At 45.9% G+C, this 16,712-nt stretch overlaps 1 protein-coding gene across 4 annotated transcripts in view; it reads right to left on the bottom strand.

The window, feature by feature from the left end:
• Positions 1 to 16,712, bottom strand: part of LOC139367917 (integrin beta-4-like) — a 30,731-nt gene that overhangs the window by 13,334 nt on the left and 685 nt on the right. For all 4 annotated transcript variants that reach the window (XM_071106306.1, XM_071106305.1, XM_071106303.1 and 1 more), the window contains exons 2-24: positions 11,515 to 11,597; positions 11,230 to 11,312; positions 10,999 to 11,094; positions 9,968 to 10,172; positions 9,769 to 9,865; positions 9,267 to 9,438; positions 8,677 to 8,940; positions 7,047 to 7,136; positions 6,768 to 6,890; positions 6,211 to 6,378; positions 6,038 to 6,114; positions 3,852 to 4,057; positions 3,529 to 3,632; positions 2,888 to 3,242; positions 2,641 to 2,747; positions 2,499 to 2,532; positions 2,186 to 2,380; positions 1,671 to 1,774; positions 1,501 to 1,559; positions 1,205 to 1,377; positions 851 to 1,030; positions 511 to 659; positions 208 to 415 (exon numbers count right to left, since the gene is read on the bottom strand). In XM_071106306.1, coding sequence (XP_070962407.1) covers positions 208 to 415; positions 511 to 659; positions 851 to 1,030; positions 1,205 to 1,377; positions 1,501 to 1,559; positions 1,671 to 1,774; positions 2,186 to 2,380; positions 2,499 to 2,532; positions 2,641 to 2,747; positions 2,888 to 3,242; positions 3,529 to 3,632; positions 3,852 to 4,057; positions 6,038 to 6,114; positions 6,211 to 6,378; positions 6,768 to 6,890; positions 7,047 to 7,136; positions 8,677 to 8,940; positions 9,267 to 9,438; positions 9,769 to 9,865; positions 9,968 to 10,172; positions 10,999 to 11,094; positions 11,230 to 11,312; positions 11,515 to 11,590 — 3,325 coding nt within the window. In that variant the 5' untranslated portion in view covers positions 11,591 to 11,597. The remainder of the gene's footprint in view (positions 1 to 207; positions 416 to 510; positions 660 to 850; positions 1,031 to 1,204; positions 1,378 to 1,500; positions 1,560 to 1,670; positions 1,775 to 2,185; positions 2,381 to 2,498; positions 2,533 to 2,640; positions 2,748 to 2,887; positions 3,243 to 3,528; positions 3,633 to 3,851; positions 4,058 to 6,037; positions 6,115 to 6,210; positions 6,379 to 6,767; positions 6,891 to 7,046; positions 7,137 to 8,676; positions 8,941 to 9,266; positions 9,439 to 9,768; positions 9,866 to 9,967; positions 10,173 to 10,998; positions 11,095 to 11,229; positions 11,313 to 11,514; positions 11,598 to 16,712) is intronic.

The raw sequence follows: 16,712 nt of genomic DNA, 5'->3' as shown, positions 1-16,712 counted from the left end.
GTTGGTCAGTGATGGTGACAGTAGTATATAACCTCTCACCTGGTTGGTCAGTGATGGTGACAGTAGTATATAACCTCTCACCTGGTTGGTCAGTGATGGTGACAGTAGTATATAACCTCTCACCTGGCTGGTCAGTGATGGTGACAGTAGTATATAACCTCTCACCTGGTTGGTCAGTGATGGTGACAGTAGTATATAACCTCTCACCTGGTTTGTCAGTGATGGTGACAGTGGTTCTGGGGTAGCGTCCCAGCTTGGCTCCCTGTCTTGGGTTACTGAGGTCCATGACAAATTGTTTGACCTGTGTGTCCTTCAGCAGACCGTCTCCCTCTCCCATCTCCAACAAACGAACAGGGACAGTCTGCTGGGTCTCCCCTGGCCCGTAGGACAATTCCCCATCCACTGTCACATAGTCCTGGTGAGAGACGGAAGAGTAGTTATGAGAATGGAAAAAGATAGTAGCTTAGACGAATGAAGAGTGTGATATCTCTGTCTTATGGTATGTGTTACCTTCTTGTCCTTGGCGGTGAGGTCTCGGGTGCGGTAGCTGACCTGTGCGTGTCCATCCTCTATGATCTCTCTAGTAATGGGGATGTTAGCCACTTTGTCCTGTCGGCTGTAGGTGTACGAAGGCTGGAGGAACGACATAACACTCTTGGCTGAAGAGGAGAGAGACACACAGTTTTTAGCTAACTAAGGTGAAGGGAAGAACACAGAATAAACCAAAAGAATAAACACATTCACTGGAAATCAACGGTCTATAATGCAGTATGGTTTTGAAGCACCGTGTATATGCGTGTAAGATTAGAGAGGTCAGGGGTCAGATAAGATATCTCTGATTGGCTCTCACCGTGTTCTTTGATGATAGTGATGCTGACGAAGCGTTTCCCTATCTCAGCGATACCCAGAGGAACGTCCACCGCCTCCACCTGCAGCTGCTTCTTATCATCATCTTCCTCCTTGACGAAGAGCGGCACGTGCACATCCACCGTCTCCACCCCCTCCTGGAACTCCACGGCACCAGCCGCCTCTGCAGAGAGCCAGACAGAGAGAGGGAGTGAGTTAGGAACTCCCAGACACACAGACACAGACAGACACAGACACAGACACAGAGACACACACAGACACACAGACACAGGCACAGACACACAGACACACAGACACACAGACACAGAAACACAGACACAGACACAGACACACAGACCTCTGTCTGTGGCCACTGTGTAGTAGCCCGGCACCACTTTGAGATCCTGGAAGTTTCCAGACTGGACGTTTTTCTCAGTCAGTTTGACGATGTTGGGGTAGCTGGAGCGAGGAGCGGACAGAACGGTGTCTACGATGGCGTGGTCAGCTCTTTTACCAGCATTTCTCTGTAATCTGAAACACAAAGACAATATCAGTAATGATGATATGAGAAAACATGAAATAGACAACATTCAGAAAAAATGACTTTATTGTAATAAATTCAGGAAGGATTAAAGGTTGAAATTAGTGTCTCACCTAAATGTGGTGTTCTGAACTCTCTGGGTGCCAGGAACCTGCTTGTACACTTCATTCAACTGAACAGAGAACACACACAACCCACTGTCACAAGGATGAGCATAGAGTAATGTATACATACACAGCTTGCTCACACACACACACACACATTCCCTCACACACACACTCACGTTGTCATCAACCTCCCTGCGTAGCAACTCAGTGTCTCTGGCGTCGGAGTGAGACAGACTGTCTGTGAACAACCTGTTCAGACGCAGAGACAGAGGGAACTGGACTATAGATGGAGGAGAAAGAGGAGGTGGGGAGGAGGAGGAGATGAAGAGAAGTGGAGGAGGAGAGGAGGAGAGGAAGAGAAGTGGAGGAGGAGAGGAAGAGGAGAGGAGTTGGGGAGGAGGGGAGGATAAGAGGAGGGGGAGGAGGAGAGGAAGACAAGAGGAGGAGGGGGAGGAGAAGGAGGAGGAGGAGAGGAAGACAAGAGGAGGAGTGGAGGAGAAGAGGATGAGAAGTGGAGGAGGAGAGGAGGAGAGGAAGAGGAAGAGAGGAGGTGGGGAGGAGGAGGAGAGGAAGAGAAGGGGGAGAAGAGGAGGTGGTTTAGGGTTCGGTTTTCACAACAATGTAAACCAGGAAGTTCTAGTGATAACTCCAACCAATAGGAGAGCTGGAATTTGAAACATTTTACACTCACTGGTCTCTTTGGGGTTGGGCTGAACCTGCGCAAGCGGATGATTGGGCGATCGGTGGACATTGTCGGTGATCTTCCAGCGAACCACGTCGGTGCTCTTGGGTGGGCCGGTCCTCACTAGGGGCGTGTCTAAGTGGTCAGAGGTGAGCATGGATTGGCGGAGCATGTACTGATTTTCCTTAAAGCCAACCATACGACCTGAAGACACAGGGACACACATAGGAGAACACGTGTTCAATCACACAATGTAACACGGCCTGGAAACATGGTACAGAAACTGTAACAGGCACAGAAGGACATTTCATGAGTCACTCACCTCTTCCACAGCATGGCAGCAAAGCAAGACAGGACTGAAAGAGAATGAGAGAGGCAAATAGAGAGATTATTTCCTTTATAGTATGGCAAAGGCCATGGTTGGTTGTTTTAAAGGTCATGTTATGGTTGTGTCTGGACATTACCTTGCAGCAGGCGCAGTACTTCCAACAGCAGAGCGACAGTAGACCCAGCAGTAGCATGAGGAACATGATGAGAGGGATCAGCCACAGGAAGCCAGCAGGGGGACAGTCTAAGGGGACGGACCACAACAACATCACAACCAGGATGCAGGTCACCACGCGGTGAGCTCGTCCGTAACAGAGCAGGCAACCCCCATAATGGTATTGACGTCATATAAACCAAGGCAGAAAGATGTGAACGTTGTCTCACCTTTCTTCTTGAGCACCTGGACCTCCAGGTCCTTAACAGTCTGGTCCTCAGGGTAGTCCACGGTGTAGTGGTACGTACAGTCGTCATCCTCGTCGCGGAAACTACACGCCTCAATCACCTCTTTATTTTCCTTGAGCTCTTCCACCATGACCACTTTGAACTGGCACTGGTCACACTGGTCGCTGTCCTTCTTCTCTCCGGTCTTCCAGGCCTGACACTGGACACAGCTCCTCTTGTCCTCACACATCCCCAGCTGGGCCTGGAAGTTAGCCTCGCAGGTGGGGGTCATGGCCAGGCCAGAGTCCTGGCACTCACAGCGACCACACTTACACACACCTCGCCCGTTACAGACGCCCTGAGAGAGGTGGGGTTGGGGGTAGTGGTTAGATCAGTCATGACCAACAATATTGTAGAAATCTGGAATGAGAGGGAGAGAGAGAGCGCGAGAGACGGAGAGAGAGAGAGAGAGAGAGAGAGAGAGAGAGAGAGAGAGAGAGAGAGAGAGAGAGAGAGAGAGAGAGAGAGAGAGAGAGAGAGAGAGAGAGAGAGAGAGAGAGAGGGAATGAGAGAGAAACAGAAAGAAACAGAAAGAAAGGAAGAGACACAGAGAAACAGAGGGAGAGAGATTATGCAGTGCTCACCCCGTTCGTGTCCAGACAGGTCTGGTTGCTCATGGGACACTCACAGGCCGATCCCTCCCAGCCCTCTGCACACGCACACTGGCCCATGAAGCAGCGACCACGGTCTAAAATGGAGAGAGAGACAGAGAAAATGTTAGAATCTACTTCAAGTGCTTGACACTTTCACATACACTCACAGAAGTTTAGGGACCACAAACGGTTTTGATGACACAGTTGTCCACTCCTTGTGACAGCCGCATTGTTGTCTTCCGAGAGACAGCGTTATTCCAAAGCGATGTGACGAGCTTGCTGTCTGAGACCGATGGCGACGGCCCCACACTCACCGTTGCAGAGGAAGCCTCCGTATCGTTGACACTGGGACTTGTCAAACTGACAGAGGGATCCCTCGTACTGGTCCGTGTTGTAACAAACACACGCTCCACACAGGCAATCTCCTCGGCCAGAACACGGCTCCTCCACGCCAGGACCCCGACAGGAAGTGCCCGGATCCGTCGACGCGCTGGCAGAGCAGTTACAGAACGGACCCAACCTGGGGAGAAAGATTTACACTAATGTTCTGTCTTCTGTCCAAGAATATTTGATTCCTAATTGGCATAAATATCTCCTCATCTCTCTACCATACCAGTTGATGTATATATCTCCTCATCTCTCTACCATACCAGTTGATGTATACAGTGCCTTGCGAAAGTATTCGGCCCCCTTGAACTTGGCGACCTTTTGCCACATTTCAGGCTTCAAACATAAAGATATAAAACTGTATTTTTTTGTGAAGAATCAACAACAAGTGGGACATAATCATGAAGTGGAACGACATTTATTGGATATTTCAAACCTTTTTAACAAACAAAAACTGAAAAATTGGGCGTGCAAAATTATTCAGCCCCCTTAAGTTAATACTTTGTAGCGCCACCTTTTGCTGCGATTACAGCTGTAAGTCGCTTGGGGTATGTCTCTATCAGTTTTGCACATCGAGAGACTGACATTTTTTCCCATTCCTTCTTGCAAAACAGCTCGAGCTCAGTGAGGTTGGATGGAGAGCATTTGTGAACAGCAGTTTTCAGTTCTTTCCACAGATTCTCGATTGGATTCAGGTCTGGACTTTGACTTGGCCATTCTAACACCTGGATATGTTTATTTTTGAACCATTCCATTGTAGATTTTGCTTTATGTTTTGGATCATTGTCTTGTTGGAAGACAAATCTCCGTCCCAGTCTCAGGTCTTTTGCATACTCCATCAGGTTTTCTTCCAGAATGGTCCTGTATTTGGCTCCATCCATCTTCCCATCAATTTTAACCATCTTCCTTGTCCCTGCTGAAGAAAAGCAGGCCCAAACCATGATGCTGCCACCACCATGTTTGACAGTGGGGATGGTGTGTTCAGGGTGATGAGCTGTGTTGCTTTTACGTCAAACATAACGTTTTGCATTGTTGCCAAAAAGTTCAATTTTGGTTTCATCTGACCACATGTTTGGTGTGTCTCCCAGGTGTCTTGTGGCAAACTTTAAACGACACTTTTTATGGATATCTTTCAGAAATGGCTTTCTTCTTGCCACTCTTCCATAAAGGCCAGATTTGTGCAATGTACGACTGATTGTTGTCCTATGGACAGAGTCTCCCACCTCAGCTGTAGATCTCTGCAGTTCATCCAGAGTGATCATGGGCCTCTTGGCTGCATCTCTGATCAGTCTTCTCCTTGTATGAGCTGAAAGATTTGCAGTGGTCTGATACTCCTTCCATTTCAATATTATCGCTTGCACAGTGCTCCTTGGGATGTTTAAAGCTTGGGAAACTTTTTGTATCCAAATCCGGTATTAAACTTCTTCACAACAGTATCTCGGACCTGCCTGGTGTGTTCCTTGTTCTTCATGATGCTCTCTGCGCTTTTAACGGACCTCTGAGACTATCACAGTGCAGGTGCATTTATACGGAGACTTGATTACACACAGGTGGATTGTATTTATCATCATTAGTCATTTAGGTCAACATTGGATCATTCAGAGATCCTCACTGAACTTCTGGAGAGAGTTTGCTGCACTGAAAGTAAAGGGGCTGAATAATTTTGCACGCCCAATTTTTCAGATTTTGATTTGTTAAAAAAGTTTGAAATATCCAATAAATGTCGTTCCACTTCATGATTGTGTCCCACTTGATGTTGATTCTTCACAAAAAAATACAGTTTTATATCTTTATGTTTGAAGCCTGAAATGTGGCAAAAGGCCGCAAAGTTCAAGGGGGCCGAATACTTTCGCAAGGCACTGTATATCTCCTCATCTCTCTACCATACTAGTTGATGTATATATCTCCTCATCTCTCTACCATACCAGTTGATGTATATATCTCCTCATCTCACTACCATACCAGTTGATCTGTGCATCACTCGATGGTGGGAGAGGCGAGTTTCCCTGCTTACTATGCAAAGCGCTTTGAGCACTGGAAAAACACTATAAATCCAATCCATGACTGTTATTTTATATGTGAGAGAAAGTCGCTTCGGTTGGGTTTGTCTCACCAGCCGTCGTTGCACTTGCACTTCCCACAGACCAGGTCTCCGTGGCCTGTACACCTCACTGCGTTTCGAAATGGATTCTGAGGGAAGCAGAGATAGAGAAGGAAAGACAGTGTTAGATACTAAAAACACGTTTGAGCGTTTATGTTTATGTGTGTGTGTTTGTATCTTCACACCTTCTCACAGTCGCAGGTTTTACAGAGCACTTCGGCGTTGATGTTTAGAGCCGTGCTGAAGGTTGTCGGTTTGACTCTCATCTTCCCCTTTTTGTCACCCTGCTCCAGACTGCACACATGTTGCTCTCCAACCATCTCACTGGCCTTGACACGCACCTTAAACTTCCCCTGGAAAACACAGAATGGGTTAATGGGTGTGCGTGTGTGTGAGTTGAGTGAGTTGAGTGATTTAGTGAGTGAGTTGAGTGATTTAGTGAGTGAGTTGAGTGAGTGATTTAGTGAGTGATTGATTTAGTGAGTGATTTAGTGAGTGATTGATTTAGTGAGTGATTTAGTGAGTGAGAGTGATTTAGTGAGTGAGTGATTTAGTGAGTGAGTGATTTAGTGAGTGAGTGATTTAGTGAGTGAGTGAGTGAGTGAGTGAGTGAGTGAGTGAGTGATTTAGTGAGTGAGTGATTTAGTGAGCGAGTGTGTGAGTGAGTGATTTGAGTGAGTGAGTGAGTGAGTGAGTGAGGGAATGAGTGAATGACTGAGTGCAACATGTTAGTGTTTCTTACTATTTGCCCAGGCTTGACTTTGAAGGTTCCAGCTTGTGCAACACTGCCACTGTAAGACAGGACCTGAGCTTCTATAGCTTTAGGTCTGTCCTCCGCACGGATGCTGATCTTAGAACGGATATTCTGAGAGGACGGACAGTAGTATTAGGACATCTGGCTTTCCCAATAGCCCTTAGAGGGGATACATCAAGGGGAATCAAATCTAATTCATGTTTCCATTGCGCAAACACTTGTTAACTGTAAACAAGCCCATTCTTACATTCACATTCCCATTCTTACCTCGAAAGCTTTCTCCAGGATATTGAGGATGTTAGCGGAGTCTTCCTGTAGCAGGCCCAGCTCAGCGATGGGGAAATACTCATGAAGCTTCTACACAGGAGAACCCACAAAACATGAAAGGGTTATCTGCAATGCTACAGATGAGTTAAGTGCTCACAGAACAGACAGTGGCTAAACTCAGTGGAATAAGTATAATTTAGGAGTGAAAATGGGGATGATGATGGGTTTGTAGGGTTAGTGAGGTGCAGGGTTCAGATTAGTGAGGTGCAGGGTTCAGATTAGTGAGGTGCAGGGTTCAGGTTAGTAAGGTGCAGGGTTCAGGTTAGTAAGGTGCAGGGTTCAGGTTAGTAAGGTGCAGGGTTCAGGTTAGTATGGTGCAAAGTTCAGGTTAGTAAGGTGCAGGGTTCAGGTTAGTAAGGTGCAGGGTTCAGGTTAGTAGGTGCAGGGTTCAGGTTAGTAAGGTGCAGGGTTCAGGTTAGTAAGGTGCAGGGTTCAGGTTAGTATGGTGCAAAGTTCAGGTTAGTAAGGTGCAGGGTTCAGGTTAGTATGTGCAGGGTTCAGGTTAGTAGGTGCAGGGTTCAGGTTTGTAGGTGCAGGGTTCAGGTTAGTATGGTGCAGGGTTCAGGTTAGTAAGGTGCAGGGTTCAGGTTAGTATGGTGCAGGGTTCAGGTTAGTAAGGTGCAGGGTTCAGGTTAGTATGGTGCAGGGTTCAGGTTAGTAAGGTGCAGGGTTCAGGTTAGTAAGGTGCAGGGTTCAGGTTAGTATGGTGCAGGGTTCAGGTTAGTAAGGTGCAGGGTTCAGGTTAGTAAGGTGCAGGGTTCAGGTTAGTATGGTTCAGGTTAGTATGATGCAGGGTTCAGGTTAGTATGGTGCAGGGTTCAGGTTAGTATGTGCAGGGTTTAGGTTAGTAAGGTGCAGGGTTCAGGTTAGTAAGGTGCAGGGTTCAGGTTAGTAAGGTGGAGGGTTCAGGTTAGTAAGGCGCAGGGTTCAGGTTAGTAAGGTGCAGGGTTCAGGTTTGTAGGTGCAGGGTTCAGGTTAGTATGGTGCAGAGTTCAGGTTAGTAAGGTGAAGCATTCAGGTTAGTATGGTGCAGAGATCAGGTTAGCAAGGTGCAGGGTTCAGGTTAGTATGGTGCAGGGTTCAGGTTAGTATGGTGCAGGGTTCAGGTTAGTAAGGTGCAGCGTTCAGGTTAGTATGTGCAGGGTTCAGGTTAGTAAGGTGCAGGGTTCAGGTTAGTATGGTGCAGGGTTCAGGTTAGTATGTGCAGGGTTCAGGTTAGTATGGTGCAGGGTTCAGGTTAGTATGTGCAGGGTTCAGGTTAGTAAGGTGCAGGGTTCAGGTTAGTATGTGCAGCGTTCAGGTTAGTATGGTACAGAGTTCAGGTTAGCAAGGTGCAGGGTTCAGGTTAGTATGTGCAGGGTTCAGGTTAGTATGTGCAGGGTTCAGGTTAGTAAGGTGCAGGGTTCAGGTTAGTATGTGCAGGGTTCAGGTTAGTATGGTGCAGGGTTCAGGTTAGTATGTGCAGGGTTCAGGTTCGTATGTGCAGGGTTCAGGTTAGTATGGTGAAGGGTTCAGGTTAGTATGTGCAGGGTTCAGGTTAGTATGGTGAGTAGTAGCTCTGAGTTCTTACCTCATAGTAGGTGAAGGAGTGGTTTGTGACGGCAAAGATGGGGATGATGTTGTGTTTGCCCAGCAGGCGGACCAGGGTGGGCACAGAAGGGTAGTCCTGCCTGGTGTCCTCTGTGTATTTCCCATCGGGGTCCAGGTGGCACTGCTCGTCATTGCGTGGCATGATGCCAGCCAGCACGTTGGCACCGTCACTCTCGTAGTGGAAGGCCGACTCGGTGGAGAAGACCAGAAGGTGAGTGGCATGGTCACGCCAGCCGATCTTTTCCTGGATGGGAGAGAGGGTAGGGGGAGTGAGGAGAGGGGGAAAGAGGGAGAGAGGATAGGGGGAGAGGGGATACGGGGAGAGAGAAAGAGAGGGTAGGGTGAGAGAGACAGACAGAGAGAGAGAGAGAGAGAGAGAGAGAGAGAGAGGTGGAGGAGAAGAAAGGAGGTAAGGAGAGAGTTGTATTTAATTATATAGAGCCTTCTGAAGAATTTCACACAGTGGTGCATCACAGTTAACTTTACAAGCTTTAAATAATCAAACATCCCAAACGGTACACCAAAGATGGCTGCTTGTCCTTTCTAGTAAATCTAACTCTATAGTCCTACCCCGCAGACTGTAGCCTGCAGTATGGCGTCGAAGCCCCCCTCTGGAGCATCCAGGTTGCCTGAGATCCTCTCCTTCTGCAGCTTCTGGGTGAAGGACTGCAGGTCAGGGGTCAGAGTGATCACATTTCGGAACGAGAAGGGAGGGTCGCTGTTGGGCCACGGCTGGGCCAGTCTGGAGAGGAAGAGGAGGGAAGGGGGAGGGGGGGTTGGGAGAGGAAGGGGAGCACGGTGGAGAGGAAGAGGAGTAGAGGGGAAGGGGGAGAGGAAGAGGAGGAGAGAGGAAGAGGAGGAGAGGGGGAGGAGAGGAAGAGGAGGAGAGGGGAAGGGGTAGAGGAAGAGGAGGAGAGGAGAAGGGGGAGAGGAAGAGATAGAATGAGGGACCATGAGTATGATTAGTGTATAAATGCCGACCTTTTCATACGGTAGTGATGTTTACCTTTGGGCCTGTGTGCGTATATCTGTGTCTGTATGGAGAGGATTCTAATAGTTAGAAAGTTCTTACTTGATCGGTCTCATGTCTGTCTGGGGTTCCACCACCTTGTCCACAAATTTGCCGAAACCGATGGTGTAATCATCAGACAGCTTCCCCACCAAGTCAGCTATACGGAGAACAGAACACGTCACCAAACCACACTATCCCAGTACTACACTGAAGTCAATGGTTTTACAACTCCACTCATCGTTCCCCATCTCTAACTTACCCAGCTCAGCACCCATCCTTTTGAGGTTGTCCAAATCATCCTTCATGGAGTTGGAGAAGTCCATGAGAATGTAGAGGTCCAGAGGTCCTTTCGCTGGTTCAAACACCTCCATCTCGATCTCCCTCTCCTCCCCCGGCAGCAGAGTCATGGACATATCCTGGGGGGCCACCTGAGAGCGCTTCATCAACATGTCAATCTTCTGGTTCTAGAGAGGGATGGAGGGATGGAGGGATGGAGGGAGAGAGATGGAGGGATGGAGGGAGAGAGATGGAGGGATGGAGGGAGAGAGATGGAGGGATGGAGGGAGAGAGAGATAGAGGGATGGAGGGAGAGAGATGGAGGGATGGATGGAGGGAGAGAGATGGAGGGATGGAGGGAGATGAAGGGAGAGAGATGGAGGGATGGAGGGAGAGTGAGATAGAGGGATAGAGGGATGGAGGGAGAGAGAGATAGAGGGATGGAGGGAGAGAGATGGAGGGAGAGAGAGATAGAGGGATGGAGGGAGCAAGAGATGGAGGGAGAGAGATGGAGGGATGGAGAGAGAGAGAGAGATAAAGGGATGGAGGGAGAGATGGAGGGAGAGAGATGGAAGGATGGAGGGAGAGAGAGATGGAGGGAGAGAGATGGAGGGATAGAGATGTAAGGATAGAGGGAGAGAGATAGAAGGATGGAGGGAGAGAGATGGAAGGATGGAGGGAGAGAGATGGAAGGATGGAGGGAGAGAGATGGAAGGATGGAGGGAAGAGAGATGGAAGGATGGAGGGAGAGAGATGGAAGGATGGAGGGAGAGAGATGGAAGGATGGAGGGAAGAGTGAGTCATGTCATGAATATATCATGGCAACACAGTAAACTTTAGGAGTGACCAGTGCTCCAACCTCAGCAAAAAGCTTGTGACTGTAACAACTGGAGGGTGCTTGTAGTCGAATGTACTGCAGCCAAACGGTGAGGATGATGATATTACAGTGGTAACCAGATGAGCAGACTAATGAATCCATGTCGTAAGGATTACTGTGATGATGACAGAACTTACTCTCTCCATTGACATACTGCCTTCGGCCGTCACTGCGCCATTACAGCCGTGGTCTATGATGTTCTCCAGAAGGTCACAGCGGGGACCATCAAAGATCTGTATGTTAACACAAACACACGGGTCACGTTTGTGTTTACCGCTAAATGTGTGTGTGTGTGTGTGTGTGTGTGTGTGTGTGGGAGGGGGGGGGAGGGCAACTTGAGGGCAACTTGAGTAATAGTTTCTTCTCACCTCGTCTGGGCAGTAGGCACATCCCTTTCCGGACTGGATACATGCTGAACAGGTGTTAGCCCTTGCAGCCAGACAGTGGTTTACTACAGGACAGAGAATCATCAGAAACATGAAGCTATTCATTTTCTGTTCTCTTCCTTTTAGTATTATAGAATTCCAGTTTGGATTCTAAAGATGACTCAGCCGCATGAACAAGCTGGTGTCTATTGACATATTAAAATATCCCAAGTCCACACTGTAATAATACAATGTAAAAATAACTTGATTCATTCAAATTATTCTCACCTTTTTCAGCGTAGCTACTGGCCGTGAGGACAGCAAGTACAACCCCCACCAAGAAATGTAACGTCCATCTCCCCATCTCCCCCCTGCAACACATACACAGGTCATGACAACCTTCACCAGGGGATAGATACACTCATGACCAGGTGAGGTCAGGTTACAGTTTCTCCTTGATCGATTGTCAGTCTTGTGTTTCCACTCCGTTGGAGAGGTCAGGTGATCCTCGATCTGTGCGCCTTAAGCAACTTCTACTTGGAGAGGTCAGAGTATCATCAAGTTGACTCAAAGTCTCATCAATCTCTTCATATTTCAGCCTCCAGTATTGCCTCCTGTGCTGCGTTTATCAGCCTCCTGCATTGTAATCCCCCCCCCCCCCCCCCAGTGACCTCAGCACCTGGGTATTCCTCTACAGAAATATTATGGTGTTAGCCAAACCACCTGGCTCTGTTCTCTCTGTGGCCTCCTTCCCACAGACCTTACGCTCCTACAGAACACAGAGACACCGGATGGGTACAGCACTGAAGTGTGACTGTGAGAGACCGAGAGCTCCAAAAGCATTGGGACAGTGACATTAGTTTTTTGGGGGCTCTGTATTCCAACACTTTGGATTTGAAATGATACAATGACTATGAGGTTAAAATTAGAGACTGTCAGCTTTAATTTGAGTGTATTTTCATCCACATTGGGTGAAACCAATGGGGGGACCCCCCCCCCCCCCATTTTAGGGTACCGAAAGTAATGGAACATATTCACTTACAGTGGGGCAAAAAAGTATTTAGTCTGCCACCAATTGTGCTTTTTGACCTCTGACGTTGCCAAAAAAAGGGTATATAACAAAGTATTGAGATAAACGTTTGTTATTGACCAAATACTTATTTTCCACCGTAATTTGCAAATAAATTCATAAAAAATCCTACAATGTGATTTTCTGGATTTTCTTTCTTCTCATTTTGTCTGTCATAGTTGAAATGTACCTATGATGAAAATTACAGGCCTCTCTCATCTTTTTAAGTGGGAGAACTTGCACAATTGGTGGCTGACTAAATACTTTTTTGCCCCACTGTAGATGTGTATTAAAGTAGTCCGAAGTTTAGTGTTTGGTCCCATATTCCTAGAACACAATGATTACATCAAACTTGTGACTCTACAAAGTTGTTGGATTCATTTGCTGTTTGCTTTGGTTGTGTTTCAATATATGTTTTAATGGTAAATTGGAGTCACTTATTGTAAATAAGAATAGAACATGTTTTTAAACACTTCTACATTCATGTGGATGTTCCCAGGATTACGGAGTCCTGTGAATGAATTGTAAATAATAAGTTAGACGCACAAATGTCATACCCCCAAGACATGCTAACCTCTCAATATTACAATAACAGGGGAAGTTAGCATTTTAAATCATACCCCCAAGACATGCTAACCTCTCAATATTACAATAACAGGGGAAGTTAGCATTTTAAATCATACCCCCAAGACATGCTAACCTCTCAATATTACAATAACAGGGGAAGTTAGCATTTTTTGGGAGGGGGGGGGGGGGTTATGATATTATGTGCGTCTAACTTTGTCACTCATTATTAATTTAGGATTATCCGTAACCAGGGTAGCATTAATGTAGTGTTTAGAAACGTACTGTATTCTGATTAACGATAAATAGAGTCACAAACCAAACTTGATGTAATCATTACGTGCTAGGAATATGGGACCAAATACTAAACTTTTGACTACTTTAATACAGACAAGTGAATTTCTCCCAATACTTTTGGTCCCTTAAATGGGGGGGGACTATGTACAAAAAGTTCTGTAATTTGTAAACGGGTCACCCAATATGATTGAAAATGCCCTCAAATGAAAGCTGACAGTCTGCACTTTAACCTCATAGTCATTGTATCATTTCAAATCTAAAGTGCTGGAGTACAGAGCCAAAACAACAGAAAACGTGACACTGTCCCAATACTTATGGAGCTCACTGTACTTTTGGGGGAATGTTCCTCCAGACATTAATGTAAATGTTGTGTGCAAAGAGCTGCAGTCTAATGCAGTAGTATATATATATATCAGATTCATATTTCTCACATCATCCTGTAATTGTTTATTCATACATCTCTACGTCCATACGTTATAATGAAGCTATAGTGTTATAATGTAGCCTGTAGTGTTTAGCTTCAGTGTTCATAGATACTGTATGTGGGATTGTGTAAATTCTGTGTCTATACATACTGTCCATATATTTGTTTATTTGTCTGTCTATATTCTGTTTTTGGCAGCACCATTTAACCAGGTTAAATTCCCATACGTGCAAATGTATTTGGCAAATAAAGTTGATTCTGAATCCACACTGATTTTTCTCCACAAAAAATCTTACATTTTAAGTAAATACTGACCAGTGGAGGCTCCTAAGAGGAGGAAGGGGAGGACCATCCTCAGTGAAATTCATTGAAAAATATATATATATTGAAACATTTAAAAAGTTATCGTTTTTAGAGAAAACTATACTAAATATATTCATGTCACACAGTAATTGTTTAAAATACACTGTTTTGCAATGTATCTCTACAGTAGCCTCAGCAGCACTCTGTAAGGTAGCACCATGGTATAGCTGGAGGACAGATAGCTTCTGTTCTCCTCTGGGTACATTGACTTCAATACAAAACCTAAGAGGCTCATGGTTCTCACCCCCTTCCATAGACTTACACAGTAATTATGACAACTTCTGGAGGACGTCCTCAACCTATCAGAGCTCTTGAAGCATGAACTGACATGTTGTCCACCCAATCAAAGGATCAGAGAATGAATCTAGTACTGAAAGCATAACCTACAACTAGCTAGCACTGCAGTGCATTTACGTGGTGAGTAGTTGACTCAGAGAGAGAAAACCAATAGTTGAACAGTTTTGAAAATTAAAGAAAGCAAGAAAGATATATCTATATTTTTTCACTTTTATTTACTTAGCATCGAATGCAGCTAGCTAGTTTAGCCTACTCAAACAGAGAGGGATGCTACGTTAGCTAGCTGGCTATGGCTATCCAACACTGGAACTCTTCCAAGTCAAGGTAAGCTTCTGGTCTGATTCATTTATTGCCACCAGGTCCTGCCGGTGTAACTGCTAAACTGCTTGCTGCTGACTGTACACTGTACTGCATGGTTTACTAACATGTTAGTTCTAGTAGCTATGCTGACTATGAAGTGACAACGATGTAGGCTGTGTGATGCGGTTAGCGGTCATAATATGAAGGTTTGGCTTGGAAAGGTGTTTTTGCCTTGTCACAGACAGCTGATGTGTTATGCACTGAAGTCCAGAAGGGAAGGGAAAAGGTGAAAGGAGGAGAGTGCGTAGATAGATGCGAGAAGGAATTATATGTACAACAAGCTGTTTGTATGTGGCTGCTATGAAAGTTATCTGTGTTTACGTGTGATCAGGGGTGCATTTCTGTTGAAAAAGATTTCTTAAAACGGAAGCCAACTAATAGAAACTCTTGTTGGCAACTGTTGGACTAAAGATTACACACTAGATCAGCTAGATGCAGCCAAGACTGTGCAAGGCGGTATTGAATATGTCACGGTCGGTCACCTTGATTACTCAAAATTCTCTTGATCTGTGCACCTACGTTGTAAACTTTCATTCATTGGCTAGGTTGTAGCAACCTCATGATGGGTACAGGGAAAATTAGAGTATCATGTAGTAGCCTAAACCTATCAATGTTACATTGAGCTGGGTGAATGGAATATGAATGACAGTCATCCCAATATGCTGTAATAGAAATAAGGCCATGCTCATTAAATTTAAAAAAAAAAAATCATCCTCCCTCATCTTAAACGGCCCCAACCGCCACTGATGCTGACAGTTGGTGGCACAGGATATCCTAGTAATTGAGTCAGAGGAGGAAGACGGTTTTATGGAGAATTTTTTATTTTTTTTTAAACGTATTTTGACCATTGGCTCACCCAGCAGGAATTTCACATCCCCGAAACAGAGCAGGGCAACAGAGCAGGGCAACAGAGCAGGGCAACAGAGCAGGGCAACAGAGCAGGGCAACAGGGCAGGGCAACAGGGCAGGGCAACAGAGCAGGGCAACAGAGCAGGGCAACAGGGCAGGGCAACAGAGCAGGGCAACAGAGCAGGGCAACAGAGCAGGGCAACAGAGCAGGGCAACAGGGCAGGAAAAACACTTACTGTAGTATAGTACAGGTGTGTTTGCCTATCACATTAATCACTGACTAGGTTGAGCCAGTTAATTAAGAGAGAAAAACAGGACAAATGGTGTCTTCACTGTGAGAAGAAATATGAGACCCCTAAAGGTTGTATGTTAACTACTATAAAACACATCAAAGAAGAACATGTACAGTCAGACTTCTCATGGAGAACGTTCAAATCCTGAGAGTTTGGAAAAACAAAGTTCTGTTTGAACTCACCGTGTGTCTAAATGACTAAATATCTGGATCACAGAAAATTGCGACTAACAGCTAATAGGATCCAAATAAACAACACTAGTGAAATACAGCCGTATAAAAAATATAGATTCACGATGTAAAGACAGAAAAAAAGATGTTGCTAGTTCAGTGGTCCCAGCTCAATAAACTGCCCGGCGACCAGGTGAACATTCCAACGGAGGGAGGGGACCTAGCCGTTATGACATCAATAGGGGTCCTCACGTCAGTGACAGGGGGCACAGCCGGGGAGAGCTAGGTAAATCAACCCTCAACTATTCAGTCAGCCCCGTAGAAAAACAGCTACTTAATTACCACACCATCAATCCATCTAAGCACAGGCAGGTAAATAGGAACAGCTGCCTCAGAGTGGAGCGATGTCTGTGACCTTGTGTCTGTCTGTGGTTTCTGATTCTGCTGCAATCAGAATGAGAGTCCCTCGTGGTCTGGACTGTCCCAACGCACCTTGTCATTACCCTGTAAATCTAGTTGGCTGTGTCTATGTTACCAGAGCGGGAGGGGTAGGACTCTTAAATAGTAGTTGTTAACGTGCAAAGAGAAGAATGCTGTCATGCAACAACTCTTACAAACTATGGTTTGATAGCAATAAAAAACACAAAAGGATTTTGTATCAGTATAGGCCTTGAACCTCTATATGACTCTCTCTAAGAGCAGATGCATCCTCTGTTGTAAATCCATTTCATCTGTAGAATTTAATTTGCATAACTGTTTTAATCTGGGTCACATTTTGGTCTTCATCCTTAGCATGTTAT

This window comes from Oncorhynchus clarkii, chromosome 16 (genome assembly GCF_045791955.1).
Source record: "Oncorhynchus clarkii lewisi isolate Uvic-CL-2024 chromosome 16, UVic_Ocla_1.0, whole genome shotgun sequence".
NCBI lineage: Eukaryota > Metazoa > Chordata > Actinopteri > Salmoniformes > Salmonidae > Oncorhynchus > Oncorhynchus clarkii.
Note: the sequence above shows the minus strand (reverse complement) of the source record. Positions and strands in the feature narration are given on the sequence as shown.